We start from the raw sequence: 18,180 nt of genomic DNA, 5'->3' as shown, positions 1-18,180 counted from the left end.
CCCCCACCCCCTGTGTGTCTTTTGAGTCCCTAAATAGCATTCTCCAACCTGTATATCATTCTCTTCATTTAGCTTCTCTATCTCTCTCTCTCTCTCTCTCTCTCTCTCTCTCTCTCTCTCTCTCTTCCCCCTTGCAACAGTTCAATCAGTTTCTCTTTCTATCCACTAATCATATATCATTTATTCTTTTTCTGGCTGTCATTTGCTGTCTCTTTCCTTTCCTCCGTCTGTCCATCTATATATGCATCTCTCTCTGCCCCCCCCCCCCCGCCCCCCCCCCTCTTTCTCTCTCTCTCTCTCTCTCTCTCCCCCATCCCTATCTCTGCTGAAGGTCACTTTCCATGTCCACTGAGATTCTGCAGTGTTGATGCTCCATCTACAGTACTGCTGAAGGTGCCCTTTACCAGGCGAGAGTGCGTGTGTGATGCTAGCATATGTAAAACTAGATCACGCACACACACCTTGTTTGAAGACAAAAGTGCAAATGAAGTCTATTTTCTGGACTTCTGGTTTTCAGATCATTATTTCCTGTATTACAGTCCCTGTAACAGTAGAGCTGTTCTGATGTGTTTATGCACAAAAAGGTCTGAAATCCATCTCATTTTTCACAGAATCACAAAAATCTACTCAGGGTGTGTTACCCAAGCTTACAGTATGCTTATAGAGTAAAGTGGGGCAGATTGTTTTCACTTCAGTGGGGTGACCATAAGTTCTCTTTTTTTTTCCCCAGACACGTCCAACCGGGTTTTCTAAATTGAGTTAAATCTCTGGGATTTTGCAATGACTGGATGTCAGACTGAAGTCACCACAGATTCTGGTTACAGAATTTAAACAGGACAACTGGTCTGTATGTACCTGCTTCTACATGCAGTCATGGGTCTGCTTTACCGCAGCATGTGGCGATTGACATGCTGATAATCTGAAAAATACTTAAACACAAATCTGTTTAAATTTCCAGTCGAATCCAGTGGTTTTGCCTTTGTGGAACCAAGTTTTGCTACCATGGCATTAGCATTGCTACCGCTCCAGTCCCTAGCCTTGCCCTGCATCGCTATAGTGGTGTTAGCCTCACTGCCATGCCAGCCACCAGCCTCGCCCAGCATGTTAATATGTGGTCTACATCTTAAGGCACTGAGGGCAAGGCTTTAGTAATCCTTAGGGTGTAATAAATGTCACAGAGCATATGGGGTAATTCATATTACAAACAAAAAGAACTATTTAAATTTAGAACTATTGGAATATCCTTATCCAGCTATGATTCACCTGCTCCTCTCAGGTTGGAATGCTCTGTTCAGTGCTGGTTCAAAACCAAAAATAGCAGCGTGGTACTTTACTGCTTGTAAAGTGTTTCAATGAACTTAACCAATTCTGCCTGGGAGAGTGGTCAAATACCGAACCACAATTCTGCCAGAGGCTTGCTGATGGCTGCCAAAGCATCTGGGCAAGGTTCTTGCTAAGGGACGTCTCAGGTGTGCTGTATATTCATTTTTAATCCAGCTAAGAAAGGCTTAATTTTTTTTCTGGGCATTTCACATAAGTTGGACACTGATTTATTACACACAGCTTACCTGACCATACACAGACACACACAGGTCCTCTGGCTTCCTCACTGTGACTCTGCAGCTTCTTCAGATAAATGCAATGTTTGTGGTGGGCTTGTGTTTGTGCACTGCAGGCTGGACACACTTTCTAACCAGCGGAAGACAGAGGTCACTTTGTCAGCTGTATGAGTGTATATGTCTGTGTGTGTGTGTGTGTGTGTGTGTGTGTGTGTGTGTGTGTGTGTGTGTGCTCATGTATGTGCGTGCAGGTAACAGTGTGTGCTTACATGCCTTTGGCTTTTTCAGCAGACATTTGTGGACATTCTGTCATGAGCTGTTTGTTTCTTAGTAACCCTTTTTATTTATGTACTTGTGAATATGTATGTGTGTGAGGGTTGTGTTGTGTTGTGTGTAGGCTGTTTCAGTGTTTCCTGGACTGTTGGACTGAGCACTAGTCACAAGTGAACATCTGTGTGTGTGTGTGTGTGTGCTCATTTTAACACATTTTCAGGACATTTCATTTTTCTTTTGCTTAATAAGGTTTTCATTAGGTTTATAGTTGGCTTAGACATTCAAATTACAAATACAGTCTGAATTCTGAGCTCTAATACTGTGTAGGACCTTGTTTTACTCTCAGAACGGCTACAGTTTCTCATGGCATAGATTCCTTAGACATTTAGACATTTTGATCTGTGTTGCCATCATTGCATCCTGCAATTCCTGCAGGTTTTTCAGGAGCCCTTTAATAACAAGAATTTTCCATTTTACTGCTTCCCAAAGGTGTTCTTTTGGATTCAGATCCAGTGACAACTTATTGTCATGTTTATGAAACCAGTTTGAGATGGCTTTTGCTTTTAGAGTCATTAGAAGATGGGTAAATTATGGCCTTGAAGAGATGACCATAGTCAGCAACAATACTCAAATAGTCTGTGGCATTGAAGTCATTGAAGTCATGATTGATTAGTACTAACAGGCCCAAAATATGCCCACACCATTGCACCACCACCAGCAGTCTGAGCAGCCAAGGCAGGTCAAGTTTATAGATTTATGCTGTCAGTGCCAAAATCTGACCCTATCACCTGTGAGCCTCAGCAGAAATGTACATCCACCAGGCCAGGCTACTGTTTCAACTATATAGTTAAGGTGAGCCTCAGCTTTCTGTTCTTGGCTGACAGTGGAACCTAACATTGTCTTCTGCTGTGTTAGACCAATCATGCACTTCAAGGTTGAATGTGTTTTGCATTCTGAGATGCTTTTCTGCTCACCACAGTTGTACAAAGTGGTTATTTCAGCTACTGTAGCCTTTCCATCAGTTGTGACTGGGGGGTTACAGTGATCTGGGGGTAAGACCTTGTTTGTGGGTGTTTCGAGGATTTACCCCCAGATCACTGTAAGACCTTGAAATTCACAACTGACCGAAAAGCTATTGGGTACCCAAGGCTTATTGACCTGCAAGAGGATGTGTTATTATTACATACAGGTAGTTATAGAAAGAGAAAAAGAAAAGAGATAAGCAGGAGACATCACATGGGTATCCAAGCTCTCGGTTCTGGCAGCTGCTGTCTCTAACTGCAGCGCCTGTGGGCCGAACGGGTGTGAGATAAAGAGGCTATGGAAAGAGTGTAAAAAGACAGCAGATAGAAGGTGGGTTGGACTAGGCCTGCGGTGGAGGAACATCACTTCACATCTGTGTCTATAATTAGAATAATAGCGTTCCAGGCAGTCATGCACTCATCATACACACCCTGGCACTCTTATTCGGTTCAGTTCAACCACCCATACAGCAGCAGATCAAACCAAAGACTCTGTACTAGCTACCGTTAGAAAACCTTACACGCTCTGAAAAGTAGAGCTAACATAATGGATTCTTTGGAGGGATGATATAGAACAGTGGTTCCCAAACTTTGTATTGGCTCATACCCCTCAGACATTAATCTTCCTGCTGCTTACCCCTCTTACTCTTTCCACACACACACACACACACACACACACACACACACACACACACACACACACACACACACACACACAGCCATGATGATATGGCCATAATATAAATTGTACATTTAGCCACCAGCTACACTTTATATATTAATGTGATTTTAAATACTGTGACATAACACTGTATTCAGTGTTCATTGACTAGCACTAATAAAAATGTTTAAAAATAATAATAAATAAACATAATAATTGCATAAAATAAGTGGTTTTGGTTTTTCTTACTTGGCAGTTCCTCCATTTACCGACATAATCTTATGAATATCAATATAAAAGAAGAGAAACAGAATATGTATATATATATATATATATATATATATATATATATATATATATATATATATATATATATATATATATACATTAAAGTAAAGCTAAGTAAAAGCATATCAAAATAGTTTTTAGTGACATCACACAGCCATATGTTCATCCAGTTGATATCAATATCTTTTTAGCATATTACTGTTATACTGGATGAGGCAAAGTTCTTAACTTTCTATACATCTACGAGTACAGGCAGTGGTCAATCTGAGGATATGTGTATGTGTGAAATAGCCTGAGAAAAATACCTTTAAAAATTTTAAATGAAGTGAGTCTGGCCTGAGTGCAATGAAGTGTGTACAGCAAAAAATCGTCCAGAAGTGTAGTGTGTGAGCCTAGGTTGTTTGTTGATTTCAGTCCCAAATAACAATGCAGAAATGTCATGCAGAGATATGACAAAAACATTTGATTTGGGCCACTTTTACAAGCTGTGTGAACGTAACCTAAAAGCAGAGTGGTGTATCCAAGGTTTAAGTTTAATGTGTTATTCGGAAAAACAGTATTTTTATTCTTGTAAAGTTATTTTCTTTCAAATGACAGTGACCATCTTCACATAGCTTTTATGTTGACACCAATAAAAATATAAAAATCAAATAGGCCTCTGTAATTATCAGTTCTCAACAAATCTTCCCTCTGTGTTGCTAATCTCTTTTGATCTAAGAAATAAAGTTGTATTATTTCATTAACATCAATCCCAAAAAAACAGCACTTTCAGGCTCTACCTACTTTTGTTTTGATCAAGCTCAGACTTTGTAGGCTGATTGTGAGGATGATGCTGAGGTCGCAAACTTCTATAAAGAGTTTTACATACTTATGTTTTGCATAAGTTTCAACAGTCCAGTTAAATAGAATGGTCATTTTCTAGACCAGTGCTGCCCAGCTCTGTACCGCACTTCGTGTTCCTCAGGCAGTCTGACAATGAAACAGCACTTTATTTGATCTGTAGTTTGGGTTCTTTTCTCCAAGGACGTCGTTTCTCAAAGATGCTCAATTCATTAAAACCTCAGAAAATCAATTATGGTAATGGACGTTTGCCAGAGGAGCGTGGGGTGAATGTGTCTTGGCAAAGGCTGCAGATGAAGATTTCCAAACCTCTACTGTCTTCTGGTGCAGTGTGGTTTAGGTTCAGAGAATGTGATTGCTTGATGTAGTTCCCTCAGATTTTTCAGTACTTTCATGCTGAGAATTCGACCATTGTACCACATTCCAAAGTATTCAACTGAATCTTACTGGATTTAGATCCAAAAAGACAACTTATTATCATGCTGGGAGAAGCCGTTAGATGATGTGTAAATTGTGGCCAAGTAGGGAGTTGCATCAACAATCACAGCAACAGTGCTCAAATAATCTGTGGCTTTCAGGTGATGATTGATTGGTGTAACACTACCTCTACCAGCCAGCAGGTTGGATCCATGGATTTATGATGTTGGCAGCAATATGTGAGCCTTATTAGAAATCAAAATTCATCAGACCACGCTATGTTTCCTCAATAAGACATTTCTTCTGCTGCTCACTGGATTGTACTATTCTGAGTAAACTCTAGAGAGTACTGTGCTGAAAATCCCAGGAGATCAGCAGTTCTAGAAATACTCAAACCGGCTCATCTGCCAAACCAACGCCAACAAGCTTGGCTCTGGGCCACAGTCCCCTGCAACACTATACGGAAAAAAGTATTGGGACACCTGCTCATTCATTGTTTCTTCTGAAATCAAATCAATCCTGATTTTGTTGGCACGACTGTCTCTACTGTCCAGGTAAGGTTTTCTACAAGATGTTGGAGCATTGCTGTGAGGATTTAATTGCATTCAGTGTCAAGAACACTAGTGAAATCTTGATGGTGGATAATCACCACCCAACCTCATCCCCAACTCCCCAACTCATCCTGGAAGTATTGAGAGGAGCACCATCATTCCAGAGTACACCGTTCCACTGCTCCACAGCTCAATGCTGGGGGGGGGGGTGCTTTATAACCCTAGGTATGATGCCAGTATAGCTTCAAAATTGATTAAATTGTCCATTTTGGGGAGGTAGGAAATACAACTATAGTTTATTGTTATTATGCTTAATTTTTTCTCATCATTTAAACATGTTGCTCTTCTTAACATATTGTGGATGTCATCAGTACTTACAGAACTGCATGTTTCATTACATTGAGCATGATTAATGAATTGTGGGTATAGCCAATATGTTAATTCTAGTAAAGTTCACTGGACTCAATTGAATTGAGAAAGAGAGCGAGAGAGAGAGCAAATCAGTAGTGATGTATTGCAGTTTCATTGTGTGTGTGTGTGTGTGTGTGTGTGTGTGCTTGCGTGCTCACATGTGTTGGCCTATAAATTAAAGAGGTTTTTTAATATGTAGGGCATTGAGGACTTCTCGTCTCATGTGGGAACATTAGGAAAGCCCTCAGTCATAAACATGATTTATGCCAGGCACTAAAAGCCTTACTCTTAATCTGCTTTGGCCGCTAGCACAGTTATGGCAAGAAATACATCACAGAGCGCACATAAGCAACTTACAGGAGCGTACACACACCATATTGAGAATAACACATCATCACTCTGCCAGAACAGCCACAGTGAAGCAGCGAGGCCGAAGCCCATTGCCCTGCACTAAAGCCATTATATCACAGCTGCCCCTGGCCGGCCCTGTATTTACCCACTTTTACAGTAGAGGTCAAAGGTCAGCAATTGTTTCCGCACCACTCTCGCATTAAGGCTCTATAAAGCACCACTTTCATCCCACCCGGAGCCACGGGCACAGGCTTTGTGTCAAGGACATTTTTGTTCCTTTTTTTTTTCAGGGCGTCGGATGAAAGTGCCTTTGAAGCAGTTTTTCTTTCTTCTTCCCTCATTTAGGCCTGATTTCTCTCTATCCATCTTTCTTTTGTGCAAACTGTGAATGAATTTCTGCCTCTGTTTTTCTCTCATTAATAAGCTACGGGTCAGAGAAATGATGAAGCATGCCTTAACGAGAGAGAAAGAGAGGGAGAGAGTGAAAGAGACATTGGAATAATTCCAGAGAAATCCTCAACTTGCTCTAGACTGGTTTTGATCTGTCCTGTTTTCACTTGGCCTGCTCATGCTCCGCCCACAAATGTGTTCTTTTCTGTTCTGTTTCCAGGTCAGACAAGATCATTAACATGCAAACACACATACATATAAATGTGTATGTAAATTTAGAGTGCATACATGGGTGCATGTGTATGTGTATGACATGTCACACTCACTACACTGTATGTCCAAATGTTTGTGGACAAGGCATTTATAAACATGAATTAGGCACCATGCCTAATGCCAGGTGTGTGCTAGAGAGGTATCGCTGGAATGATGGTGCTCCATTCAATACTTTTGGCATGAGTTTGGGAGTTGGGGATGAGCACAGCAATGCTCTTGTAGGAAGCCATCCCTGGACAGTAGATACAGGTATGCCAGCTGGCTGAATTCTTGATTAATACCCTTAATTTCAGAAGAAGCAATGAATAAGCAGGTATCCCAACACCTTTGTCCATGTAGTGTATATGATACTATGTTTTACTATATGTGTGTGCTATACTGATTAGCCACAACATTATAACTGCTTGTCTTTCATGTACCACCAGCAACTGCTTACTCTGAAGTTGCCTATGGTATCTGGCACCAAGACAGATCTTTAGCAAGTCCTGCAAATTGTGAGGTCAAGCTGCCACATATTGTTGTTCCAGGACTCATTGGACCAGGTGACCTTTCTACCATTGCAAGGTCCTGTTCCAACCTTTCAAATCCATTCTCAGGCCACTGTTGGTAGAAATAACCGCTGACCGGGAGCACCCAGGTCTGGCTGTTTTGGAGGTGCTCCAACCCAGTTGTCTGGTCGACTATGAGAACCAATTTTTGTGCTTCTGTTAAGTAATAAGTAATTATTAATGTTTTGGCTCATCTGTATACAGAAATGTAACTCTCATTGTTTGCTGTTAGCATCCTAAACAACATTTTTTTTAGTTCCAAATGGATCGCTGTGGCTGTTTTAGTGAATCAAGGCATTCATGTGATTCGTCAGTGACTTTCTTCCCCTATTCTCTCTCTGTCTCTTTCTCTCTCTCTCTTTTGAAAAGTAAACAAAAACAGCCGCTGAGGCTTTTGTGTAAAGCTTGAATATGATGTAAAATGTGGCTCTTAACCTGCAAGGAGAAAGATGATGATGTAATCCGGAAGAAAATGGGTTCTGAGGATTTGAGTTGGAGCGTGTGAGTGAAGGGACGAAGCGGGGGAAAGCTGCAGGACATGTTTACGGCGGTTTAGATCCTGTTAGGCTGTTGGAAATAAAGCAAGCTTGGGGGAATAGTGGGTGAATGGACGGAAGTTTTAGAGCAGATTAACCTCAGAGTTGGCAGCTGTTCATGCAATCTCTTGCAACCCTCACACTCCTCTGTCTGTCTCTCTCTCTCTCTCTCTCTCTCTCTCTCTCTCTTTCAGAGTGACATTTTCAAACATCACAATCTCACAACAAATTATGGCTTACGTAACACACAGAGGGGAAGCTTTTCCTTTTAAACTCTGATTGGTCAAATACAGAGCCAATCGCTCACAATGCATACACACACACACCTCGGAGGCCAATAAGCTGGGATTTCAAACGTTTCTCACTGTTACACTGCACGAATAAATATAGGTTACTGTTACTTGAAACCTGCCACATACCACAGGAACAGTCGTGTCATAAGCATGCCATGAGAGGTGTCATGTACTGTCATGCGTTGTAAGGACAGATTACATCCATCAATGTAAGTGTCATGCTATCGTGGACAGTGACTGTCAAGACAAATGCTACAATGTTTCACCAAGATTCAAGATTCAAAGAAGCTTTATTGGCATGACTGTAATGACCACATGTGTCCTCTCCCAGAGTTATTCCTAATTTTTCCAGTTCTGGGAGTGTTTGGTAGTTTGGGATCAGCTGTTTAAACCTGTCAGTGAAATGTTCTCGTACTGTGCTGAATTTTGGAAGGAAGTGCAGCTCGGACTCTCACACTGACTGTGTTTATACCTGCCTGTCTCTATAGCCAGGTGCGTGACCATGATACAAGCAAACATAGTGTGGACATTGTCAGTGTTTAAAAAAACACTGCATGTTTAATTACAGAGAATATAATTAGTTTGGTTTAATTAGATAAAGTGCATCAGATTTTGAATATTAAGCACAGTACTCAGTATGGGACAGTGTTTGATTAGCATTTTTTAACAATCTGTCGCTACTGATGCATTTTGTCTGCATGTTAAATACCTCAATTAATATTGAGTATCGTTATATTGTCTTAAATTATTGTTATTTAATATTCTGACCATATCACCCACCACTATTTGTAATATTCCACTACAATGTCAGGAGGTTTTTGTCACATTTGTGTATTTAGTTTGTCTTAAAACCTGAATCTGCCCAACATAAACATATGAAATCATGGTCAAATATAAGGATTCATGATGTATTAAATGTTTCCCTTAATCATAATTTTATGTTTTGAGGTCATTATTATATTATTAATTATAGTAATCATGTGTTAAGATCAGAGACTTACAGCTATTAATTAATGGTGTGACACACTTTCTGTTTCATGTGTATGTGTGTGTGTGTGTGTAGGTTCCTGAGAACACAGTCGTTGGAATGGTACTACAACAACGTCAAGAGTCGCTTTAAGAGATTCGGCAGCGCTAAAGTCCTCAAAACCCTCTACAGGAAACACATCATCGAAAGAGGGGCACTGTCTGAGTTACCAGGTATATTTACATTCACACTTTCGTAGTACAATGACAATGACATATGAGTAAAAAATCCATTTTTTGTCAGTTATCATATTCTAAGAATAGTTCTTCTCAGCTTTCTGCAGATGTGCTTTCCTCTTTGTACCTTCCTGTAAAGACAACACCAGAATGTGCCTAATAATAATGAACAAATAAATCAATTGTTTAAGTGTAAGTAGACAGTAAACAGCTTTTAGACCAATCACTGACAGCCTTCAGTCCTTTGTGGTGTCAGAAAACATTGTAAAATGCTACTCTAGTATTAACACACTGGCAGTGATGAGTGTTTGTTTGGTATTGTGAAGTTGAAACCTAGTCAGGAACATTGTCTAGTTTAGTTTGATCAGGTTTTCTGCCTTTTGACGTTTGATCATTTCTTACTGGGTTACATCGCCATGGCAACCTCTGGGGTATGTCTGAACTGCTCTGGGCAGATTAAGTTTAGAATTTCAGTGAGGGCTAAAATTCCAACCAGTAAACAACAGCCTTCTGGTGGAGTTTGTCCCATACATACTTTTTTCTGTATTTGTGTCAAGCAGCTTGTTCAACGGCCACACATTGAAGTTTAGTACCTTAAAACAAGCATCACGGAAGGGTTCTGAGCCATCATGAGCCATCATGCGTGCCACACCTTACCTCACACATCGCTGCAAAATGTGCAAAACTCACTCTGTCTTGTGAGGAAGCAGGGTAAAGACGTTTTACGCCACTAACCGAATACATACTTCGAGTACATCACTCAGCCCAATATAGGGAGTATCAGAACACAACAGACCTAGGTGATTAGTTCATATTTATATGATAATCCCTTTTTCTTCTTGTTTTGCTGATCCGAAAAATCAGCAGGATCAGCTTGGGATTTTTGTTTCAATAGCTTGTATTGCAATGTCTAGTTCTGAATATTTGTAATAATCAAAGGTTCATTGCTCTTTAAAAGAGTGTAATTGCGTTATTATGCTATTATATTGTCATTATATCTACAGCATTAAATGATCTTGAAGTGATATCATCGTTTATTGCTATAGCTATTATTTTTGGGACAATATGTTGTCCATTAAAATTTTTATCGCGACAGGCCCATTTTTATCATATTTATAGTGCATCATTTCTGGGGTTTTTTTCTTCTTCCTCAGGGTTTTGGTGGTTAATCATACATGTCTTGGGCTAACAGAGAAAGTTGTTAACCAGCTTCATACAATAAGGAAACTGCAGATGCATTGCTTTTGTGAAGCTGATGTTTACTGTGTGTTTCAGTACTAATAAAACACACTGCCTCTCCATTTGCCCTGGGAGGAATGCCTACACCCTATTTAGGGCCGTTCCTTTACTTCATTAGCTGAAGTAAAATTGGTTAAAGTCCACTGAGAGGTGAGAGATGGAGCAAACACTCCACCTGAGCTTCATTACTTTACTTTACATTATACTGTGGTCGCTTGCTACCTAGCAAGCTAAAGGTTACACAGTCAACATAAAAAAAACAAACCCAAACCAAAAGCTTATGACCAGACAAAGCAGTTACTTTACTTTGCAAGGTTTACATGATTAGCGGACTAGCATGCCAAAGCTAATCAAGCTGAGGGTGAGTGCGTCCCAATATAAAAGTACACTCCTCATTTTCCCCTCCCCCCCTTTGCGATGTGAGCGTCCACTTATGTAATGTAGGTATGACACACAGCCGAGGGATGAGTCAAAGTTGTTGAGGGGATGTTAAAAACAGAATTGAAACCAGGGATTCATCAGAAGCTCTGTATAAATTGAAATTGCTCCCTAACACCGTGGCCCCGGTCCAGTAGAGTAACATAAAAAAACACACACATACACACTTGCCCTGAAGCACTGTACGCCTAAATGGACATCAAAGGTTACTGATGGTAGTCCCCTACAGATATTAGCAGATTAACTGATGCAGGCAAACTGTCAGTAAGGCTAATGGAGGGGTGTGTGTATTTGTGTGCGTGTGTGTGTGTGTGTGTGTATGTATATAGTAGTGTATGTATTTACTACTACTGCTTCTGTTACTACTACTGCTTTTAATACTATTACTACTACCACTGATGCTACATTTACATTTACATTTAAGGCTTTTAGCAGATGCTCTTGTCCAGAGTGACTTACAAAAGTGTGTCACTCTTTACCCAGAAAATAACTTAGCTAGTTTGTATCGGCTAGAATTCAAAAGACACCTTAAACTAGATGCTGCAAAATATATATAGATATGTAATACTCAATGTTAGGGTTGCACCAATACAGTATCATGAGGCTTACTCCTCTACATTTATTTATTTTTATGTAGATTTTTTTTTCTTTTATGAAACCAAATGTTTAAACAACTAGTGAAAGCCAGTCATATCTAGTTATTACAATTAAACATTTAATGGACCATTTACATTTTTAGCACTTTTTGTTTCTATGTGGTGTTTTTTTGGTTCTAAAACCAAACGTTTAAGCAGCTTAAGCAGCTTGTTTAAAGCCACACACTGAAGTTTAGTACCTGTTCTCAATCTTATTTGGGATAAAATATAAAAAGTACAACCTATAAAAGTGGAACACCATAAATATCAGGATTTATAGCTATCTATCTAGTATTTCATCAGAGTTGGTATTGGTAATCTGTATCAGCAGATAATTGAAAATTTGGTATCAGTATTGGGAAGGAAAAAAGTGATATTGGTGCATCCCTACTCATTACACTACACTTTGCCGGAATGTTAAACAAATCAAGCAAGACATGAGTACATTCGGAAGCCTTGATAAATGCAAGTGCTGGTAGTACTACTAAGTAGTACTACTACTACTACTATAACTACTGCTACCACTAATAATAATCATAATAGTAATAACTTACGGAGAGTAGATGTACTGATAATGAACACCACTTTCTCTGTCTCTCTGTCGGTCTTTCTCTTACTCTCTCTTTCTGTCACTCTCTCCCCTTCTCTCTCTGTCCCTCTCTCTCTCTCACTCTCCATCACTGAGAGGAAATAGGATTAGCTGCTGCAGGCTTTCATTTCAGATGAGCAGCGCAGATTATACAGCATGAGTCACTGAGCCACCCTGCCAGGCCACAGTGTGTGTGTGTGTGTGTGTGTGTGTGTGTGTGTGTTTAAGTGGGTGTGCTTGTGTTAAAGAGTGCATTGCACACGGAATGTATGATTGGGGAGCTTCTCCTGCTCTGAGGGAAAGGACTGTGACTTATGGCAGGGCACCTAATGTGTGTGTGTGTGGCAGGGGGGGCTTTGGGTGGGACTGTTATTAGATAAAAATGTACCTGTCCACACTCCGTCTACAATTGCGTTCTTTGGTGTGGAGGACCAAGCACAGAGCCCTGATCTCAACCCCACTGAGCACCTTTAGGGCGAATTGGAATGTTGTTTGAGAGTCAGGCCACCTCATCCAAAATCTGTACCTGACCATAGATGCTTTTCCTGACTGAATGGGCTCAAATTCCCACAGGCACACTCAGAGGGTAGGAGGTGTAGCTGCAGAAGGTGGACCAGCTCTATAATAATGCCCATGGTTTCGGAATAGGATGTCCATCAAGCTCATATTGGTGTGATGGTCCAGTTTTGAAGCTATAGCCCAAAATGACCACCAAATTTAAGTACCAAGTTTACACATTTTTACTTGTTTACCACTTATTTCTTGATTTTAACCAAATAACTGCATTTTTGTTATGTTTGAAACATGTGGCTGTTTTGAGGGAATGCCTGTTATTTGCTTGTACAGTGTTTTTATTTTTAATTCTCCATGTCATGTTGGGTCTGGGTGTATTACGCGGCTGTTTGGCTATGCTTGTGTGTTGGCAGGTTTGGTTTGACTGTGTTGAGCCTGCTGCTGCTGTTGTTTTTGTTTTTTTTTTTTTTTGCATATGCTTGCAAAACCTCTTATACTTGCATATGTTTAGGTTCCCTGCCTGGAATCACTTCAGCTGGCAGTCAGTTTGTAGCACTGCTGCAGTAGAGCTGTTTGAAAAACAACAGCACAGGCAGTGTGTGAACAATAATTGTATTTGCTTTGCTGTGTGTTAGTCAGCTCAGAGCTAATCCCTGTGTTGCTGTGGTGCTTCTTTGGCTTGTTTTAAAGGAGAGACATTAGCACGGATCTCAAGGTCAAATCCATTGTCTTTGTGTGTATGAAGGACTATTCCGGTCAAGGGGAAGATGAGCTGTGTATGTTTGTTCTTGTACTGCTGTCTCTGTGAGGACCAAATGTCCTCATAATGGTGGGAGAATATTCTGAGTGAGGACACTTTTCTGACCTTCACTTTTAAACAAGCTGTTTTCAACACATAAAAAAACCCTGAAAGACAGAATACTGAATTTGAATGTTGAGGGTAAGTTTAGGATTAGGTTTAGTTGTAGGTTACTGAGGCTTACTTAGGTTAGGGTTAAGGTTAGGGTTAGTGGCTTAAGGTTAGGGTTAAGATTGGGTTTAGAGGTCTTTAGTTAGGGTTAAGATTAGGGTCAACAGACCCTAAGATGAGATGGCTTAGGTTAGTATTAGGGTTAGTAGACTTGGGCTAGAGTTAAGATTAGGTTAAAATTAATGTTAAGGTTAGTGGATTTACATTAAGGTTAAGGTTAGGGTTAGTAAGTTTAGGTTAAAGTTAAAGTTAGGGTTAGTGGGCTTAGGTTAAAGTTAGGGTTAGGGTTAGTGGGCTTAGGTTAAGGTTAGGGTTAGTGGGCTTAGGTTAAACTTAGGGTTAGGGTTAGTGGGCTTAGGTTAAAGTTAAGGTTAGGGTTAGTAAGTGTAGGTTAAAATTAAGGTTAGGGTTAGTAAGTTTAGGTTAAAGTTAAAGTTAGGGTTAGTAAGTTTAGGTTAAAGTTAGGGTTAGTAAGTTTATGTTATAGTTAAAATTAGGGTTAGTGGGCTTAGGTTAAAGTTAGGATTAGTGGGCTTAGGTTAAAGTTAAGGTTAGGGTTAGTAAGTGTAGGTTAAAGTTAAGGTTAGGGTTAGTGGGCTTAGGTTAAAGTTAGGGTTAGGGTTAGTGGGCTTAGGTTAAAGTTAAGGTTATGGTTAGTAATTGTAGGTTAAAGTTAAGGTTAGGGTTAGTAAGTTTAGGTTAAAGTTAAGGTTAGGGTTAGTACGTTTAGGTTAAAGTTAGGGTTAGTGGTCTTAAGTTATGATTAAAATTAGTAAGGTTAAGGTTAGGGAATAATTAGGGTTAATGGGCATGGGTTACGATTAGGGTTAGTGTTAGTAGTTTAGATTATGGTTAGTAGACTTAGATTAGTGTTAAAGTTAGGGTTAGTGGTCTTAGTTTAAGTGAAGTTAATATTAGGGGTTTTAGTCCTAGGGAAGGGTTAAGATAATGGCTTAGTAAGGTTACGGTTAGGGAATGATTTGGGTTAATGGGCATAGTTTAAGATTATGATTAGTGTTAGTAAGGTTAAGGTTATGATTAGGATGAATGGGTTTAGGTTAGGGTTATGATTGGGATAATAACTAAAGGTTAGGTCTTAAGTTTTGGATTAGCAGTTTTAAGATTAAGATTTGGGTTTAGTATACTTGGTTTTGGTTAAGATTAATAATAGTAAGTTTAAGGTAAGGGGTAAATTAGGCTTAGTGGTGTTAGGTAAAGATTATGGTTAGTAGATTTAGGTTATGTTGAAGTGTAGGTGTTGCAGTACTTGCAATTATACAAAAATCAATGCTTGTCCTGTGTGTGTGCGTGTGTGTGTGTGTGTGTGTGAGAGAGAGAGAGAGAGAGAGAGAGAGAGAGTAAGAGAAACAGACAGACAGAGTGAGCGAGAAAAAAGCTTCAGTGCCTCCAGAAAGAAAGATCATCTCATTGATCATCTCTTTCTCCCTATCTTACAGCTTCAAGCTATAAAGCACTGTTGTCTTTTGTTTCTAAATCAAAACCTGTGTAATTAAAATGGTAAAAGCTATAAATTGGAACAAAACCAAAACCCCCAAACTGCTAGCCTTTCTTTATTTTAATCATGCATCCAAAAATGTACCCCCATCCAACCCACAAACGAAAGTCTTTCGAGGCAAATTGAAACAGGGGAATAACAGGGCTCAAAAGGCTAACCCTAGGCCAGCCGTAGAAGAAAGAAGGGCTGACCGTAAGAAATGCAGCTGTGGGTTGTGGGTAATAGCTATGCGGCTCCTGTGAACCGTTGTGGTGACATAATGTGTGTGGGGGGGGAATTGTGTGTGTGTGTGTGTGTGTGTGTGTGTGTGTGTGTGCGTGTGTGTGTGTGTGTGTTTGCACATTGGTTTCCTTAGTTTAGCCAGTGAATCAGTTGACTGACTTTGATGCATAAGCACATGTGTTTGTGCTTATGTATGTATGTATTTATGTGTGTGTGTATGTGTGTGTGTGTGGGGGGGGTCCTGAAGTGTCTTTAGACTCCAGGGGAAATGACGCAAATATGCTCTAAGAGGGTGTGTGTGTGTGTCTCAAACAGTGAGTGTGTGAGTGTCCATGCAAGAATATTGTGAATGGGCTCCTCTAGTAAATATGTGTGTGTGTGTGTGTGTGTGTGTGTGTTGAAGGTTCCTCAAAGGACCTTAAGATGTTCCAGATACATTTACCAGTGTATACTACATTAGACAATTAAGACCAGTGCTTTAGGGGTTGTAGATGTTGTGTGTGTGTGTGTGTGTGTGTGTGTGTGTGTGTGTGTGTGTGTGTATGCATATGTGTGTATGTGTGTGTGAGTGTGAGCATGCATGCATATTGAACTGTCTTCCTCTAAACAAACTCATCTGAATTCTCTATTCATTCCAGCTGACAGACTTTAGACTCGTTGTCAGAGCAACAGTCGCTATGATGCAGCCAAGCAGTTTAAAAGACTCAGTATGAAGAAAACAGACCAGAGTATCAACCCTGATCCTCCATCTCCATGTCATTTCCTAAGATGCGGCAGGAATGCTAGTCATGTAATCAGTCTCATTAGGCGCTCGGGGGGAAGCTTCTAGCCACTGTCTGGGCAGGTCTGACTGGAGTCTGGCAGTTTCTGAGGGAACGGTCATGCTAAGAAAGCATCAAGCAAGAGTTAGACTTGTCCTGTTGAGCTTTGATGGAGTGAAATATGCTGCCTGTCATATTTGTAGTGTTCTATTGATTTTGTACCCTGTTGCACTCCTGCCTTATGATTTTTACACACCTAATGCGATGTGAAAAAAGCTGCATTCAGAAATATACCGTCAACATTTTCAGTGAGAAAAGAAAAAACACTGAAAGAAAACACTCTCAGGCTTAACTATACCTGCCAATAAGAGACTGATAAGATCTGAGGTGGAGCTTCAGCCAGTCACGTCAATGTTGAGTAAGAAGCAATGTTGCCTGGTCCTGATGCAATTGATTCCATAAAAATTTAAAAAATGTAGTTTACTGGAGAGAATTCTTTTTATACTGGAGAGCAAAGCAAAAGCGGGGGGAGATTGAGACAGAGACAACAAACAAGAGTGTACGTTTAAAGCAGCTTTATGTAGCATTTCTACCTTAAAATAAAAGCTTCAGAATCGTTGTAATGCTTCACTTGTAATAGGGAACTTCGTAACACTGTGTATCCAGAGTCATATTAATATTTAAATCCGAAAAAGAAAGAAAAGAAAAGTTCATTTTTAAAAAGGTGCTCACTGCCCCCTTTGCCCTGTTCAACATCAGCTTGCTTTGTGGCTCCCTCAGCCTTAGCCTGCTCACGTGCCCAGCCTCTACCCTATGTTTACCTGTTTCCATCCACAAAGGTCCAGTGCAAACCCTAGCCTTAAAGAACCTTATGTACTTTATCTAACCCTAACCTAACCCTTATCTAACCCTAAAGTAAGGTAATCTCATCTCCTCTCATTTCATCCCATCTTACTCTCTATATTCATCACCTTCATTATCACTGTTGTCATTCTCATCCTTTGTACCACATTCATCAAACTAAATTCAGAGCAGTTTCCTACATTCCTGTGTTTTACCAGGCACACCATCAGGAAAGCCTGCCTCCAATCCACACCTTGCTCTCCCACAGCTATTACACATAGTCAGGCATGACCGTGTAACAAGTGCGGCTCTTTGGCTAAGAGTGGCTTCCACAAACCGTGTATCAACAGATGGTCTGCAGTCACTTAACTGCACACCACTTAGGTGGATGTTTCCAATAAAGTGGACGGTGAGTAAGTACGGCTGATTTACCTGTAATTAAGATAAATTTCATCTGGACATCTGCGATCTATCTGCAGTTAGAACATGCATTCTGTGTTAGAACCCCATCTGTGGGCAGAACGCATTCTGTCTAGACGGCTGTGTTCTGTCAGTTGGCTCGGAGTGGAGCGCTCACAGACGGCCAGTGCAGCGGTCTCGCTCTCTGCTCCGTTGTCATGGTGATATTGAATGAGTGCTCCTTTAGGGCTGGCAGAGGGAAGTGGAGAGGTGACTGTGCGGTCAGGTGGACTGCTCTGAGCGCGCGTTTGCCTTTATTTTCTTTTATCACCAGCATCTTTCAGCGTATGGGTTTTGCGCTTATAACGTGCACTGTTGAAGAGGAAGGGTTTTGAGGAGGTCTTTACTGTTCTGCCTTGCGGTCTCCATTTCTTGTTGC

The 18,180-nt window shown here is 40.4% G+C and overlaps 1 protein-coding gene across 2 annotated transcripts in view; it reads left to right on the top strand.

The window, feature by feature from the left end:
- Positions 1 to 18,180, top strand: part of myripb (myosin VIIA and Rab interacting protein b) — a 176,867-nt gene that overhangs the window by 124,693 nt on the left and 33,994 nt on the right. For both annotated transcript variants that reach the window (XM_072691090.1, XM_072691084.1), the window contains exon 4: positions 9,477 to 9,613. In XM_072691090.1, coding sequence (XP_072547191.1) covers positions 9,477 to 9,613 — 137 coding nt within the window. The remainder of the gene's footprint in view (positions 1 to 9,476; positions 9,614 to 18,180) is intronic.

Source organism: Salminus brasiliensis, chromosome 1, assembly GCF_030463535.1.
Source record: "Salminus brasiliensis chromosome 1, fSalBra1.hap2, whole genome shotgun sequence".
NCBI lineage: Eukaryota > Metazoa > Chordata > Actinopteri > Characiformes > Bryconidae > Salminus > Salminus brasiliensis.
The sequence above is the reverse complement of the archived record's forward strand: the minus strand, read 5'-3'. Positions and strand labels throughout refer to the sequence as shown.